Source organism: Pholis gunnellus (genome assembly GCF_910591455.1).
Source record: "Pholis gunnellus genome assembly, chromosome: 21".
NCBI classification, from domain to species: domain Eukaryota; kingdom Metazoa; phylum Chordata; class Actinopteri; order Perciformes; family Pholidae; genus Pholis; species Pholis gunnellus.
Window position 1 is genome coordinate 2155838 of NC_136548.1, and position 18541 is coordinate 2174378.

Here is an 18541-nt window from a genome sequence, read left to right on the forward strand (position 1 = left end):
GCTACTGCATCATGGAAACACTTATTTTTTAAGATTTAACATGTTTTTGTATTTTTTAATGTTGATTCAAATTGTCCTAACCGGCCATGTGTGTGACCAGCTACTCTATGATGAGATGTGCTTTGTCTCTCTCCTTCACTCACCCGTCTTCCTGGCTCGCTAGAGGGATCTGGGAGAGCTTGGAGAGGTTCTTGGCGTACTCCTCTTCTATCTTTATCCTGAGAGGGAAGTAGAGAGTTTCATTACCACACTGCCTTTACGCAATCTGACTGTTCCCAAGTGTGCTTCCTGTGTTGTGCAAAACAGTAATGCACATGAATGAGCAAGGAAAAGGGGAAATAGTTTGTTGTAATGACAGCTGTATGGTTGTCAAGGCAATCTGAGGAGGAAGTGTGAAAACAGACAAGGGGAGATGGCTGATACCTTTCTCGTATGAACTCTGCCATCTCTTTCTGCATTTGTTTCCCCTTCAGCTGTTTCTGCAGCAAAACCTCAAATCCTGTGATGCAGCTGTTGCCCTGGGGATCCTTCTTATCAGTCTACGAGACAAACACAGCAAGCAAACGACAAATGCATTGAACAAACCAACACTTAACAACAAACATGAACACAACACACTTTGATCAAATAAGCTGCATGCTGGGAGAGAGGCTGCATTAACACACAAGGCAAGTCCATCTCTGATATGATGGATTTGATGTAGTATTAACTCAATAAGGTATTTATGTTGCTGAAAACCTTTAGAAGTATATATCATATCATATATCACATTTATATTCAGCAGCAGGCCTCTCTGATACTCCCACTGAACACTATCTGTCCAGCACTAAGCCCCGTAGGAAACCTAAATTGCTAAAATTAATATTAATATTGTTGTTATATTTCTTATGTGGACAGACATGCGACACAAATGATTACAAATGTTCAGTGTGTGGAAATCCTTTGCAAATACATGTTTGCTAATTAGATGATAATAAGTCATTGTTGTGTTTTCAGTTTGTTCCGCTGGCCCCAAGTAGACAGAAATAGAAAAAGAAAATGTGTAAAATAACTCACCTAGAATCCTAGAAACACCCGTGTGTCAGTACCAGTTTTAGTCAGTTTAATTCTGAATGAAAAGACTACTAGTAAGCACTTTTTCTGTCTGAAATCGTTCATGCATATGCACTGTTGGTTAAACCCCATTACTGTACAAACCCAGTTCTGCACACACATGATCAGGACATCAGGTTTTTCCTGACATTCTCTTAGCTATGCTAACCACATTTTACTAATCCCACCAGTGGTGGGCCGTCAGGGCCTTCAAAGCCTTCTCTGTTGGCCTAAACAATATCACAAAGTTAGAGCTATTTTATCATTTTAAATGTTTTCTTAAATACACTACATGTATTATAATTTATAAAAATATTTTTCCCATTACACAACTAATGATTAGTTCAGGGGTTGGCAACCTGCGGCTCCCTGAGGCTACATCCACACTACTCCGTTTTAACACGAAAACGATTTCTGTCCACACGGCGTTTCAGCATCGTTTTCAAAATGATCTCCCTACAGACTAAAACGAATGTCACGTGACTATTCACCAGTGGTGGGCCGTCAGGGCCAGCAAAGCCTTCTCTGCTGGCCTAAACAGAATCACAAAGTTATAGCTATTTTATAATTTTTCATAAATACACTACATGCATTATAATTCTTTTTTTCCCATTATCTTATTTTCTCATTGCACAGCTGTCTTCCTCAGTTGCTCTGCTTCCAGTGCAGCTTGTTTTAAGTCGAGCTTTTATCCAATCAGATTTCACCTCTGTGTCTCTAGGTAGAAGAGAGGCCCGAAACCTGCAGACTCACAAGTGCATCCCTTTGCAGTTTAAGTGAATGGGGACGATATTGTTGATTGTCATAGTGTTCAAACAATCACATCTTTAGTTTGACATGTTGGGCGTATTCTTTGACGTGTCAGAGCCTTCTAGCTGGCCTACAAGTACGTCAGCATTACGTGCAGCTCATTTTCCAGGTGCAGCTCTGCATTGAGGTGCAGCATGTGCTGAGATTGGTCAGTGGGCGAGCACGTGACTATTGGAAAACAAAAGTTAAAGTAGCTATTAGAGGCTTAGTTGGAGCAGTAAGAGTTCAAATTGAGAGATATGGAAGAAATTATGTAATTTTTAGCATTTTGCTTGGTGTAGATTATTTTCTTTTTTTACATAGTTTTGTTCTTTTAACACTCAATGGCTGAAGGAGGAGAAACAGATTTGTGAGTTGGGATTTAACCGTGGGATTAAACTCTTTGTCAACAAAGAAAGGAGGATGGAGTTTGTCTTTAAGTGAACAGCATTTGGTAAGTCAACTGGTTTGTTTTTTTACATCTAATATCTGCTGCAGTGTTGCTGGATTGATTTGTTGCTTTGTTGTCGTATGAATATATGTGACTGGTTCTTATGAGTTTGTTGTTGTCATTGTGTTAATTATATAGATTTGGACTGTATGCATTGTCCGTTAATTACAAAGCATATCGTCATGCGCGGAGTTATTGTTTGTTAAGATAGTTTAGCGTAGCCTCCCAGAAGTGCGGGGCATCAGCTATTTTGGTTTTGGTTTTTTTTGTTCGGTTTGTAAGCCTCGTACCGAACGGTTTAATACGAATACGTGTATTGTTAAACCCCTAGAAACAAATAACCGTAGCTGTGGCACCATCATGAGGTTATTAGGTGGTGTTTCAGCTGCAGGACAGCACTGAATGCCCAGGTATAAAAGGCACAGCCCGCCACTGAATCACAATAATGTGTTTCTACTTTACATGATTTAAAAAAAACAACTAAAAAAACCCAGATTAATGTAGAAAGGCAACAGTACAGTGGTTACTTAAGAGCATGCTAACAAACTGTAAGTCAAAGTCCTGAGAACAGAGGCCAGAAGCAGCAGGTTTGAGAGTGACCGAGCTGCCACTCCCTGGCTCTGGTGTCCACTCTCCCGACTCACTCTCTCTTTCCACTGTGTTGTCACCTCTGTGTGGATGACTCCACCACACCTGATAGAGATTACACTGCAGGGGTGGAAGATGTCTAAACAGAGCAGCAGAGGCCAACTGGCTCTCTGCTCTCCAGACCGTTACATGTAATGTATTACCCTACTGGATCTTATTAGAGCCATGCTGAATCTCAGCGTGCAGCACAGGCAGTCTGAGATCAATATGGAGTCACGTTTAAAAATGAAAAGGATTGTTTTCATTCATATAGACTGGGGCAGCAGTGTCAGCTTTTAAAAGGATTGCTTTTTTTCTCTGGTTAATAGTTATTCTAATTCACAAATTCTCTTAAAAAGTGTCATCATCTAGATCTTTTCTTTCATCCACTTTCCTGTTTTTCATCTTCCTAGTTTGAGGAGTTCTTGTTCCTAAAACTAAATTGTGACATTTTAACATCCAGAACCTGCTGAAATACTGTAATGTTTCACTTTTTAAACCCAATGCTGTTTTGCTCAGTTCTTACTTCCTTACTTACAAGCTTTTGGCATTGCCACTTGACATGCACTATATTGTTTTTTTAGGCATGCCATATATTGTTAAATTAGAGAAAGATTAAGCTACTCTGAAATATACATGTGTGTGTGTGTGTGTGTGAGAGAGAGTCTACAAAGTCTTTCTTGGTGAATAACTATAATAATATCATAATATTACCTGTTCATGTATCTGAATGGAGAGGATCTAATGTTGGTGTTCAAAGGATGTAAAAATATTTTCACGAGGTATTCTACACCTTACTGTCAACAATATAAAATACTGGATGGATTTGGTCACTTTGTATTTACATTAGTGATGACTATGTTCTGAGTCTGTAGCCCTTGTGAAAGTAAACTATTTAAGCATTAGGTTTAGAATTCATTCATTTGTAGAACAGATATTCAGAATACAAAATGTATAACCTTGCATTCTGTTATTTTGTACACATCTATGGTTCCTGTCATGCGTTGGGGGATGTAAACAGGAAGTACACTGTCGTGTTGCCATGGAGTCAGTAGCACCATATATAATACACACATATATATAATACATTTGTTTACTCAACAATGAGCAGGCTACTGTCATTTTTGCATCGATATACAGTAACTGCATTGTGAGACTGTTAGAAAGTTGCACTGACATGGAAATGATTGTTTCTGGCTCCCCTATAGGAAGTTTTGAAAAAACTATATAATGTATTTATGTAATGACTGACAGTAAATACAGTGCACTATGTAGTAGATAGAGATACAGCCTGGGAGTTAGTTGTAGTGTATGAAACCATAAGTCCGTCTTTGCACAGTAACAATTATTATTTCTGAAAGTCTGAAAAGTCCCAAATCATATATAGCATGTTTTACATGAACTCTAAATGAACATCATGATATAAAGTTTCACTGATTCCAGCAGCATGTGTATGGCCTCGAATTGGGTTAGAATTCTGGTCTTGAGCTAACCCCTCAGAAATACTACAGCATTAGCCTCTTAAATGCTACGGTGAATTTACCCAGAAGAAGTCACAGTAGCTCCATTCGTTTGGTTTCAGCAGCTGTTGCTCCGGCAGGCATGCAAGAGACGGGAACGTCACACTGTTAACCTGAGAGCGAGAGAGCAAGAGCGAGAGAGAGAGAGAGAGAGAGAGAGAGAGAGAGAGAGAGAGAGAGAGATTATAGTATCATGAGAACTTTGCTTCGATGCCGCTGTACTGTACAGCAGCACTGTTAGTGCTCCATGTGTTCACAGACTTATACTATGGTATTCAAGGTAGTCTGCACTTGGTTGCTCTGGCAACACTCTCATCTCAGAGGAAGAAGACATTTCCAATGGACCCAGTATTGTTGATTCACATTTCTATCCGCCCGTCCTTGGGGACACTTGTCAATGCAGAGTCTTTGTGGTTCTTAGCTTTTCTGGGATTCATCAATCAGCTCTCTACCACAACACTCTAAACTTCTGCTCTGGCCCACAGCAATCAGCACAATGATTCCCAAAGATTGCCTTTAATTATCTTGGTGCAGTTAATTGTGTGCTCGCTCTGCCGGCAGCAGTGAAGTTGAATCTGCTGGCTGCAGGTCTCCCTGCTGTGAGCTGCTGGGTTCTGCTTTGGGGTTACACTCAATAGGACTGAACGTCATGCATGGCATTCCCCCGTGTGCTCGGTGCACTGCTTTTATACTGTTCCTTTCACTTAAACCTCTAGGGTTGTAGGGGAGCCAGAAGACAATCACCGCTTAATGAAATGCATTCACACAAGATAATCAAATACTCTGAAATCAAAGCTGATACAAACACACACAAGGCTCAGGTTTGACAAGTCATCACTCCCAGGCTTAGCAGAGCAAAAACTCTGGTTTCCCATAAAATACAAAATGTTGCTGTGCAGATTCTTCAGCGGCAAATTCAATTTGTCATGACAAGGAAAGAAGAAAGGAGAGAAAGAAACAAAAGGAAAGAAACCTCACATCTCATAAAGAAAATAAATCAAAAGACATGTCTTCACAATAAATAAGATACAGACAGAGACCAGGTTTAGCAAAGACTCCAGCAAACAAAAGAAGCTTTCTCTTCTCTCACATTCATTCCAATTAACCTCAGGAGGAGAGAGCCTGCAGCGAGGATGCTCTGTTTCTATTAAAAAAATGTCAGTGGCACCAGAGAGCCTCATGCCAAAGACTCTATTTCAGAGCAGATCGACAAATATGGTTCTGTTGATGACTATCCCAGAGACAATATTCAGATTGAAATACAAGAAGAAAAAGGCCTCTAATTCAACCTTATCATGCTTTATGAAGCTTTTAATTTGTTGGAGGGCATGGCTTTCCATTGAATCACAGCTAGAGGGGCTTTAAACTGACCCCCGCTTCCTTTGGTGAAGATGAGGAGAAGGCTACAATGAAAGCATTCATGCACACACTGCATCTGGCACATTCTTTCCTGATCTCGATCAACTAACCATCCACCAAACCCTTCCTCAGAGTATTGGACGTCCAATCTTAGCTTAACACTCATCACAAGGCAGCAGGCCTGCCAAGCTTTGGTTGCCCAAGTGCTGCTAACTAGCTAACCTGCACTGTAAGAATGCTTCTGCATGACTTTTAGCTTGGGACATGTACTGTAACTGTAGCCTCAGTCTTTTAGCCTTATAGCAAGTACAGTATGTCGGGTGGGTGTGGTCATTAAAAAAGATTTGAGCTGGACAGAGCGATCAGATCTCCAGGTGTAAATGTAATCGACTTAAATCACATCTGGATACAATCTGGATGAGAGGTGCATTTGAATGCCTGGTGTAAAGGGGGTCAGAGTTAACATTAGCTTAAGCTGATAAAAGCTAGCAGGGACAGTTCTCTTTTCAGCCAGCAAAATCGACAGACTAAAAACAAGAAGCTGCTTTTGTCTACTTCTGTCTGAGATCGAGTAAATCTGCCACTCTTATCATTATAATCTGCATATATGCAGTAGTCAAGGGTCACATGACCTCTTCAAGTCTTCACCTGTGGCACACAGTATCACTTCTCTTTCGCGCTGTGTCTCTTCTTCTATCCATCTGCTTATCAATAGCATCACCCTGGTTGCTATGGAAGCCAAGACATGCAACATGCCCCCCCCCCCCCTTATTTCAAGCTTGTGGTTTTAAATGTACAGTAAGAAAATAGATCTTGAGAAAATAAAAGTCAGAAAAATCTATAATGTCAGAGCAGCAGCACCTCTACAGTACCGATCGTAAGGCCCAACAGGATGCGATGACCTGACAACAGAGCAGAAACCATCTGATGCTGAATGGGATGATGTCACTGTGTATCTGTAAACAAGCATCAAACACTGGGTAGAAATATAGAGAGAGCAACACTGAAGAGGAAATGTAACTCTTTTGCTGCTGTCCTATGGTCTGATATAGTTTGTATATAGTCCCAATGTGTTAAATATGTGTATTAATGTATTTTATACCCACAACTGATGCAGCAAACATGTATCTGGAAAAATTAAATCCCACCTGGGTAATCTACACTCCTGGAAATCAAACTAGGGGGCAAACATACTCCAGCTCTCCTCTGCTGGTATCAAATGTGGTCCCTCAGGGTTACTGTATAGCGCCAGGGTGAGTTCATGGTAAGTTAAGAGTTCCCGTTAGTTGCCCCACTCACCGTGACCGTGGTCTCCTTGTTCTGTTTCCTGGTGGGAGACATTGATCCTGGGCTCTGTGGAGAGAGGAAGGACGCTCCGTCAAAACCTCCATCCTCCGTGTCAGACATGACTCCTCAACATACACACACTCACTGGCACGCACACTAACACAGTTGTTTTCCTGGCGAGTGCTGTTAGCGTCTCTCTGCTGCTGCTGCTGCTGGTGGTGTGTATGTTTGTGTGCTTGTGTGCGTTGCTGTGCAGAGTAGGGAGGATAGTTCTGCAGAGCAAAAAAGCATGGTTGGCTTTCTCTCTCTTTGTGTGGGAGTGTGGATGTATGTGTGTCTGTGTGTATATGTGTGTGTGTGTGTGTGTGTGTGTGTGTGATTTTAAGCTTAGAATAGAGTAATTTCCAGCATCCTAAGTTAACCACCAGAGTGATAATGTATGGAATGGACAGAAATGATGAGAGAACAAATAATATGAAGTAAGTATAGGGGATTCTAGACCTCTTCTCCTACAAAACATTAAAGATAGAGAAAAGAATCCACAGTAATGAACGCTTACTTACATTTTTTGAATGACTGGGTGTGTGTGCATGAGTGTAAGGAGAGAAGTGAGGACACAGAGGGAACAAGTGGTGGGTGGAGAACTGCACCCTGACTGCCTGGTTAATTATGATCAATGGAATAGATAGTGTAGGATGGATTAATTGCTCTAACTGCCATCAGCCTCTCCATTAATGATGAGCGCGATCTGAAATGTGGAAAGACTACATCATACATCTTTGGTATCAAACACAGACACTTTTTAATGACTCTATAAAAATGCTATGCTAGAGCTGACCTAATCAATATTTTCACATTTACAATAGATTCATTGACTACATGTAATAGGAAATGGAATCATCAGTTCCCCTGTCTTATAGCCTGTTGTTTTAGTTTTATGGCCCGCTGTAAAGATTTGACTGTTTAAATTCACTCTCAAAGATCTCATCAACTTTGTTTCCAGGAGCAGCCAGTAGAGTCTGACTGTAGCCGCGGCTGCTTTCATTGGCTTGTGGGATACAAAAACACCCACTTTCACTTCTTCTCTATTTCCCCAATGCACAGCCATTCACTCCCCACCTCTGGCAGACCTCTGTGCCAGGAGGAGAGCAGACGGGAGCTCTGGAGAAGTAGTCCACAAGCGGTGGGTGTGCTAGCTTGCTAACACTAATTCTTGTCTCATTTGTGGTCTGATAAACAGTAGCTACATCAGTATATCCATGTACCGTACGTATTCATCTGAAGACAACAAACCAAGATGAGCTTTATTCATATATTATGACACTGGTCAAATAGTCTTTGTAGGCTATGTGAGGACATTATTAGCATCAATGAATCGCTTGCTCTAAACTAGCTGGCTTTGCTTGGCTAGCAACCTAGCTAGTTAGTACAAATGACTTATGTTAATGTGACACTATAGTTAGCTTAGTTTGCCCCACATGTTTCATCAAAGTCACATAATGGTAAAATTATTTAAGAATGAGTTAAACCGTACTTAGAACCAAATTCATAGCCACTGATTCGACTGACACGAACAGGACAACGAACTTCTGGGCAACAAAAAAATGAAAGTCAATAGTTCAGGCTCTGGTAACTGGTTGTTCCTGTTGATTGATCTACGTACGCGGCTACAATCACACCTGTCTTGGTGCAGCATGCAACTGTGTGCGACCTGTCGTGACTGATAAACTTAGATTTAGCATTAGCAGCTGAAGAGTTGGAGGAGACCAAAACAGAGCTAAAAGGAGACTGAGTGTTAGACCAGGTGGCCAGAAAAACAACTTGCTTTGTGTCTATCTGTGTATGTAAACTATTTGCTCACATATTAGCCATAATCAACTTTAGAAGGTCACAATGTGTCAAATGTATAATTTCCAGCTTACTGATCAAAAGTAGCCCAAAAACGGAAAAATGCAGTTCCAAAACCCAGCTCTTGTTAAAAGAAACTCTACGGCCATGGTCTGAAATTAGCACTTGCCGCCTGCCAAAATGCAGGTAACTTGTTGGCAGTGGCATTTAAAAGGCCACAAGCCACTTTGGCGGACAGGAAAAATGCATCACAAAAAGACATTAAGGTTAGGTATCAAGAGTATCAAGAGCTAGTCCAAACTATGTGCTCTGTGCATGACAAATGGCTTTGGTGTAAAAAAGGAAGTAGTATGATGCCGACATGGCCAGAGTTTATGCTCACTCCACAAATATTTTCGACTGCAGTGGGTGTGTTACATGCTGTAAAGGAATAGGAATAACAATAGTCAGACAGCTTTACCTGTGGCTCTGTGCTGCTCTTCCTAACCAGACTGTTGTGTGAATGTTCCACATGATGCAAGGGACTACCACCTGAGTGAAATCCATTCACTGGAGGGAAATAAGAGCAGGAGGGAGAGATCAGGACAGAGAGAGTGAGACATTTCATTAGTTCTTTGGTGTCTGCAGATGGGCTGTAAACTTGTGCTGATCCGAGGAGATTTCACTTATGAGTGAAACCAAGTCAGTGCTGAACTATCATTTAGTTTTTGTAGCTAGATAAATGTCTTTAATGCAGCAAGCACAGATAGTCAAAAACAAAGCTCTGGATTGGTTTGGGCTAGCTATACATACATCATCATTACGTTTGTGTGTAAAGTTCTTCCTAAGTTAACTGCTAGCTAGTTTTAAACTTACAAAATTGTGTTTCACTATTAACTAATTCATGTCTTAGCTAGTAAAGACTATACTATATAAAAAGGAAGTTGCAGTAGCATCACAAGCTGTTTCATAACTGAACTGTAAATAACAATATTTTAAATGTAAATACCATGAGTTAGAGTGAGTAGGACATGTCCAATTATGCTAAGCTAACCAACTTTACATTATTTACATAGTTAGCTGAAGGTTTTGTAATTTGAGGCATATTGTATTATTTTTGCAGCCTATGAGGTGAAATTAAAATCTGCCCATTTGGCATCGTTATTAAACAGCATTTTGACCGAGTGTCAGATATGTCAACCGTATTCCATATTAGCTTCCAGTTTTACTCTTCACATATTAGCAAGCTAACATTGTCAGTCGGTTTAGTTACTGTACATAACAGTTACAAGTTCAGTTGACTACACAGCAGTTACTAAACATATTAGGGACAACTAATCTCTACATAAGAACTAGTTTCATGTTCTATTTCAAGGTATCTCAGTATGTATGAGACACGTTGCTGTTTGGGAAGTGATACAAATGAATGGGGGCTGCTCCCAGCCTTTGAGCACTTCCTCTAGTGGTAAACGCCACACACACCTTGCTGTCTCTCTCTTTTTATCTGCCTTTAGAACTGGGGCCAAAAGAAAGAGACAGGGCTTAGTGCTGCATTTGCGGTTCCACATAAAATTAGTCACAGGAAGTGTGTTTGGAGTGCATGAGTGTTTGCTTTGTGCCACTGTGGAATTTTAGGGAAAATCACAACCCCAGGGCAATAAAACTTGAGGAAGGTGAAGTGACGAAGAGTTGAGATGAAGAGAGAGATATTTGTAGAACCTGTTGGCAGGGAGTTCTTGTGTCGGAGAGAGGTCCTGGGGGTCCCAGGTGCACTGGACGGTCTCTCCCATGTCGTCTCTGATGGAGTGTTAAGGAAAAATGGAGAGATGACATTAAGAGAGCAGTACCAGTTCTCATATTCTTTTTATCAATATGTCAACAGTGTTGGAACTATTTGTTCCTTTTGGGCAATAATAAGAGGAAGTGATTCCATCTGTGGGCGCAAACTAGGCACTTGTTTCAGTCAGCAGTTAAACTATAAAAAAGGCACAGGTCTTACAGTACAGTTGTTTTTATAACAATGTGAATGAAATGGACTTTTGTTTCTTCATTTGTTCAGACATTGTTCTCACGTTCCGTTTTTTCCACAGCCGTTGATTTCTGTCGACACAGAAGTGTTTTCTAGGAGCAGTTTACTTAACTTCTGCCACTACAATCACAAAAATATGTCACTATAAATGGTAAATGGTCTGTACTTATACAGCGCTTTTCTACTCTTTCTGACCACTCAAAGTGCATTCACACTACATGTAATCATTCACCCATTCACACACTGATGGCAGGGGCTAACATGCCACCTGCCCATCAGGACTATCTAACATTCATACACCGTAGGCACAGCTACGGGAGCAATTTGGGGTTAAGTGTCTTGCCCAAGGACACATGGACATGGACTAGCGGAGCCGGGGATCGATCCGTCGATCCTCTGATTGAAGGACGACCCTGCTCTCCCCTGAGCTCTCCACAGTATAAGAGTTGCTATTTCTACAAGTCAACTAACAACAACCTGTGCAGCTGGGTTCATCCCATCAATGCATGCATTTTTGTGGCTAGTTTTCCGACAAAGCTAGATAGCTAGCTACATTTACTGTCAGTGCTTCTCTGTACTTTTCCTTTACAAATCAACAAATGAATAAATAAACACAGCTAAGTATTAAGTTACAGTACTTCTGTTTTTAGATTCCTAAATAGAAGAAAACAAGTGACAGCAAACTACAGACACTTATGCACTCCCATTGCATAACATAAAAAAACAGCTGGCCCCAAATATGTTCACATTTTACAAGAAAAGAAGAGAAGTTCTATATGTATGAGTCATACTTCAGATTGAATTGAATTAACAGATGGATGAAGGATTTGAATTTTGAAAACGTACTCATTGCACTGTGTCTTTAATAAAAATGTATTTTGGGTTATGTTAACTTGATTGACAGGTGTCTCTGCAACATGTGGTGATTGTCACATGTCCAATGTGCTCAGATTTATATTTTGTGTTACAGTACCTACCAAGAATACTTTTATCACATCATGACCACAATCAACAACAACCCCGAGCTGGAAAAACATACTTAAATACTAGCCGTGTGTGGAAGAGCCTCATGGTGATGAAGAATGCCTTGTTCAGCAGCCACATGCCCCTCCTCAGTAAAGTGACTCTGGATAAAATCAGGTTCCTTTATCAATCATCTGCTGTCTTTTATAGTAAGGCCAGCTAAACACAGCAGATACAAGCTATTCACCAAATAAAGGGACAGAAGTTTCATTTTGTAGGTTTGTAAAGTTGAACTGAGCTCCATAGTGACCCTGATACTTCCCCATCATCTGTCCCCATTTGACTTCTGCTGGTGAAGATGCTGCAGAACAGGGACCGACAAAGACCCTAATGTACAGGGGCTCTCTTTGAGTTATACTCCCCTGTCCATTCTCACCACAGCACCGAGCTTAATGAGCCCTTTACTGCCAGCATAGAAAGAAGAGGCACGGACATGTAAAGAGCTCTTATTTCATTTAGGTCTTTTTGACCGGCTCTGCTCTATTTGGCGCTGCTTAGAAGAGGAGACAACTGAGCCAAGCCCATCAGATCAAATGACATGCATGGAGGGGATAACTGGCAGAAGGCTTATGGAGAGCGGCTGTGCCTTCACGTTTGATGTACAACACCAGCGCGCAGCCTTTACTCACTGGCCCTAAATGCCTCCATTTCTCTCCGTTAGCTTGTCATAAACAAATCGATACTGTGAAAAATGTGGGATATTAATGCAAAAAATACATCATAATCTACTTACCTCAGGGAAATTGTCTGTTATTATGACTGTCTGCATTGCCAAAGGGATAGCAATGAAACTCCCATTCAAGAAGATGTATATTACATTTAACACGTGGATGATGCCCAGTTTGTCAGATTGAAAGCACTCAGTTGACCTTTTTGATATAATTTTTAATTGAACTCGTCCTTTCAATATTTTTCACTCAAAAGAAACATCCTTTTATATGTTTTGTTCATGTGACTGTAGGTATGAGGTGTGAAATCCCAAATGTTGGCCACGATGTCAGACACCTGAGTGGAACAGGTTGAGTTTCTGGGCAACTGGCTCCTGAAATGCAGATTGTTGATCATTTCTGTCAAACAGGCATTGATACAGGTGAGAGATCAGACTTGGCACCTGCCAGAGTCATAGCTCCAGATACAGTGATGCATATGCAGCAGCAGCAGGAGTGATTTTCATCAGCCGCCTCCTCAAAGACGAGCGGAAGTCTAAAAACTAGCAAATTACTCAGCACAATTAAGCCACTTTACCCTTTGTGTAATAGCTAATCCGCACTTTTCAGGCCTGACATGGATCTTAATGATTTGAATTCATGATATCTATTCAGGTTTTTTTATGGAACATAAAGAAACATCAGTTTATGCTTCTCTCATTCACCAAAGTCAGTCACATTTCATTCCGCATGCATCTGTGGTTCAGTCAGCAGAGTGTAGCTGCGCTTCTGCGGCTGACAACTGAAGACAGTAGCTCCATTGTAGCAGATGTGTATAAGTAGATGTATGAATGAAAACAGTCAACAGCAGATCAAAAAACAAAAACCCTGGCATCAGCTTACTGCCCGCCAGCCACGCCACAAGTGATGCAAGACATCCCCGATTCTGAACGGGGAGATGCAGAGAGTGACCTAGTTATAGCTTTGACACAGCTATATTTTATTCATGACCATATGACACTTGGCCTTGATGAATTAGCTACCTCCTGTCTCTGACTATGATCAGTCAAAACAGCTCATTCAAACTCTGTATCATCCCAAATAGGAAAGTAAGTGGTTAAGGATCTCCTCTCGTAGCAAGCAGAAGATACACTGTAGCTATTGCAGCATCTACAGGTGTGCAAGACGATGACAGCAGATGACGGCAGGCGGGAGTATGCATTTTAATGACAGCAGAGCAGACAGTGGCATTGAGACTTAATGACTACGTTTACATGCACTTTCATATGCCACTATTATTCCAGATATGACAATATCCCGAATTTGATGTGGCTCATGTGAACATCCTATTCTATTTGGATATTCTGAATTAGGCCTTATTCCGAATGGAGCATTTTTCGTTCACGACGTGGGATATATTGATATTATTTGGGTTTTAGGAGCATTCTTTGGACATGTAAACAGCACATTCAAAATATGCATCTCAATAAAGGACGTTTTATGTTATTTGTAATATACAAGGAATGTACTAGAGTATTCATTTTCATTAACCATGTAAACAGCTTATTAGCAATTTTTTTTTTTCGGAATAAGGGCAAAAACCTGAATATGTGGTGCATGTCAATGAAAGAAGAAGAAAGAAAACCACATTTGTTGATGTAAATTTGTGATGCAAATGACAATCCAGCCATGCAGCGTAACAACGGGATGTAATATTGTTATTATACAATGTTTATGTTTTTCTATTTTAGCAGCATTAATGAAAACCTTTTTCCCACAAGATGCAGCACAAAAAGAGCTTATTTTAATGCTAGCAAACTATGATTGTTTAATTGTGTTCCAATCAAATTTGGATAGTGAACCTCAAGAACATGTTTTTCAGAAAAAGATTTACAGAAACAGAAGCTTGTGGAATAGTGGCGACTCGCTATGTGCTAAAGCAGACTAGCTAACACAGTATTTAGCTAACACTTTCGAGCTACAAACAGATATCAGCTGAAGCCTGGCTCTCTTTTGGGTTGAGGGGCTGGCTGCTCTTTAGCTGTGATAGGAGGGTGACTGTATTGTTTATGTAAATATAAGTTTAAATGAAATGGTTTATACTGATTTTGTGTCAAAAAAGTTATTTACAGGACATATCTGTATGAGAATATCATGCCATTTCATTCAGCGTGGCTTTGTAGAACAAAGGCAGTAAAACTGCCTGTGCCAAAGCACACTGACTATAATCCATCGGGCTTAATAGTCATATTCTTCCGGGCGAAAGTACTAAAGTTTGCCGCGCTTCTCCTCACACAGCGTTGCGATCACCTGCGCAACAAATACATCAAAACGTGCGGCCTAATCGGGGGGCACGTTTTGCGAAAAACTGAGCAACATTTCTCCATTCACTTGAATGGGGTTTTGGCGTGAAGAGAGCTAAAAAAAAACACTTAACTTTGGGACCATATTGACTAGCCATACATTAACGTAGAAAAATGATTTGAAGTTCAAAACGTAGACAAAACGCTGGACTTTATTGAGCCAAATAGACATTTTGATAGCTAGCACAGTTTTCATTAAGTCAACATTTAAGTTTCAGGAATATTTTGGGTCAGTTTCAGATTTTATAATGGGTGTGTATTGCACGGAATGTTCAGCGCTAGAGTGATGACATCACAGTCAGAGTGGAGCGGAGCAGGAAAATTCCAAACAAATTGCTCCGGGTCCCATAATGTTTACTCTTTATACACCATTTTTGGCCCAAATGATTGGAAAAGTGTCTGTGGAATCCAACAGACTTACACATTTGGCTCAAAGAGCCGCAGAGCGACATGAACTCCAACCAACTGCTCCATTAGACTCCATGTTAAATCTGACCACTCATTTCTCAAAGAAGGCAGATGGTACCAGTTTTGTATATTGCTCTGGAGCTCACATTTTTAACACCACAAACATAAAAACCACATCAGCGCGTTCGTCAGTCTTATCTTTCTCATGGTATCCATATGTTGGCACTCAGACTCATGCTTTCTTTAAAAAGTAGGCAGGAGTTTTGTTCAAAATCACTGTTTACTGTAACGTTTCTTAATCAGTCTGCCTCTCCAACCAAGTGCGTCCTCACCATGGCAACCAGTTACACACACGCTCTCTCTGTTTGTCTGTCTCCACACACACACACACACACACACACACACACACACACACACACACACACACACACACACACACACACACACACACACACACACACACACACACACACACACACACACGACTTGGAGGTATTCAGTCAAAGGCATTGTTAGACCTCCTGTCTGTCTGTCTGTCTCTCTCTCAATGTGTGTGTCAAACATTATGATGTCTCCTCTCCCCCTCTCTCCTCCCCCTAGTCCCACCCTGTCAAAATAAAAGCCCCACAGAGTGAATTCTAACTGAAATGCTTGTGATGAAGCCTGTCATTTAATAACCTCTGTATATGTGTGTCAAACATTATGATGTCTGCTCTCCCCCTCTCTCCCCCACCCAGTCCCACCCTTTCAAAATAAAAGCCCCAGGGAGTAATTGTATCTTAACCTCAGAATGAGGTTATTAAGCAATGTTCTGTCTTCCCATCACAAATACAGAAATGTAATTTCCAAAGGTATTTCTAAGGTGTCACAGCTCTGCCCCTTCTCTCCTGTCTCTTTATTTGTCACTCACCTATCAGCTCATTCAGTACACCTGTCAGCCTCCCTCATCATCAGCCTAACTCCCTTCACCTGCCTCTGTTCACTAATCAAGCACTCCCTCCTCATCAACACAACTCCCCTCACCTGCCTCTATCTAGTCACTATATAAACCCCTGTCTCTCAGTCACTCCTTGCCAGATCATTGCCATGTCTACCTGCCTGTTTGGCTCGTCCTGTTCCCGGTTTCCCCGTCTGCCTCGTCCTGCTGGATTCCCCCGGATTCCCCCCCTTGTCTCGTCCGTGGATTCTCTATTGTGTTCCTGTAAGTTTCCTGTTCTGACCTCATAATTCATTAAATACCTGCTTCACTCTACTTCTGGTTCTGTCTGCATTTGAGTCCTCCAATACAACCTGCGACATAAGGTATATATCTCAAATACAGAAATATTTTATTTAATCTTTAGCTTAAACTAAATATTATCTAAAATGTATTTTATGAATCTAAAATACAGAAAAGAGAAGCAATATCTCAATTTAATCTCTGATACTGTGTGTGTGTGTGTGGCGACGTCTTCGGGCAGTCGAAGACACTCTGTCAAAATTTATTGTGGAATTTTCTAGTTTAATTTACAAACTATATGAGGAGTTGCTCATAGTTTAGTATGAGTCAGACGTTATTCAAAACTACCTGGAAACTGAAGGGATGGTCTGTGTGCTGTACGTCTACAGTATGTGTGCTGGGATTGTTGAGTATTTGACTGGTGTGTTTATAAAGCAGCCCACTGGTCAGGCTGGGATGAGTGGAGAGTCTGGTGCAGACCACAGCACCCAGCAACACAGGAAGTTAAACTGAGAAAAAAAACACGCCCTGACGCAAGGACATGCAGCCCTCATCCACGCACACTGCTCTGTTACTATAGCGATGCAGAATCATAAACACACACGCAGGACCATATCTAATCTTGCTGAACTTTACAAAAACAAAAGGCTTCAGCAAAAATAGCAGAGATGCTATAAATACCAGTAGTTTGAGTAAAACTGTTATCAGATGGGTTTGTTTGGAGACGGTTGCTGGGGAGGTGAATGGACAGGACCACTGTGTGTGTGTGTGTGTGTGTGTGTGTGTGTGTGTGTGTGTGTGTGTGTGTGTGTGTGTGTGTGTGTGTGTGTGTGTGTGTGTGTGTGTGGCGCAGTCTCACTTAAGTCCTGGAGGTTTTGTGTGCCCTCAGAGACCGGTTTCACTACACCACAGCAACAATCTTTATGCACCAAGGTACAGATGTGGGTTTTTTTTTTTTACACGCAGTAAGTTATGAAAAATGAATCATTTCCTCAGGAAAACGTGGACTACTTTGTTCCAGCATGGTATTGTCATTTCTGACTCCGTCCCTCTGGAATTTGATCTGTTTTACTGCTATAGATAAGCCTCCCAACCCTGTCACATGAAGAGAAAACAGATCTGTTTAATCCCCACAGGAATAATGTGGACACTAAGGGGGAGGAGTCAGACGCTTTGAGTATCAACACATTCAAGATGGTCAAAAGAGCCCAAAGAGTCTGGTTTGTTTCCAACTCTTTGGATGTTTTTGGTCATTTTATCTATATAGAGGACTCCCCTGGTCTTGTGGCTGTGTGGAGCCCTCGGATCATTCTAGACCGTCTTTAATGGCCACAGTGTGACCACTGCAACCACAATCAGAGATGTACATGATGTGGTCTATTAAAGTCCATGTGCTTTCTCTTATTTTAGCGCTGTGTATTATATTCCACTCATATCACTCAAACAAGGTTCACGGATTTAGTAGGATGAGATAAAGGCCTGCCCAGTGTTTAAAACAGCAAAATCCATTCATAACCATGGAAGTAATGGATTTGCTTGCAGGGACAGTCGTCATTCGCTCGACTAATTATAAACTGCTCCACAAATGGGGGAGAGTTTGCAGAAAGTTTTGAGAGTCGATACTATAATAAATCTTTGAAATAAACTCGGTGAGCGACCGAGCTCTTCAATAAACGCTTTATTTATTTATAAATGATGCAGAAACCTGAGAACGAAATGCCAGGTGGGAGTAAACGGCACTATACAGGGGAAACAGAAAGCCATCGTGTCCCTTCTGGCTAGCCTGTCGGCAGTTAGCTGACCAGCTAGCGAGAGGTCACTACGTCTCCAAGCTTCTACCTCCAAATATTTTGATGTGACTAGGCTTGAAAAATGTTCTTACATGACGCCTGTTGTCCCT

General features: G+C 41.1%; 1 protein-coding gene across 1 annotated transcript in view; it reads right to left on the reverse strand.

Annotated features, from left to right (window-relative positions):
• gas7b (growth arrest-specific 7b) overlaps positions 1-18541 on the reverse strand; it is a 62797-nt gene that overhangs the window by 20539 nt on the left and 23717 nt on the right. Inside the window, exons 3-8 of the mRNA XM_079182389.1 lie at positions 10672-10749; positions 9434-9522; positions 7138-7191; positions 4503-4592; positions 424-539; positions 144-218 (exon numbers count right to left, since the gene is read on the reverse strand). Coding sequence (XP_079038515.1) covers positions 144-218; positions 424-539; positions 4503-4592; positions 7138-7191; positions 9434-9522; positions 10672-10749 — 502 coding nt within the window. The remainder of the gene's footprint in view (positions 1-143; positions 219-423; positions 540-4502; positions 4593-7137; positions 7192-9433; positions 9523-10671; positions 10750-18541) is intronic.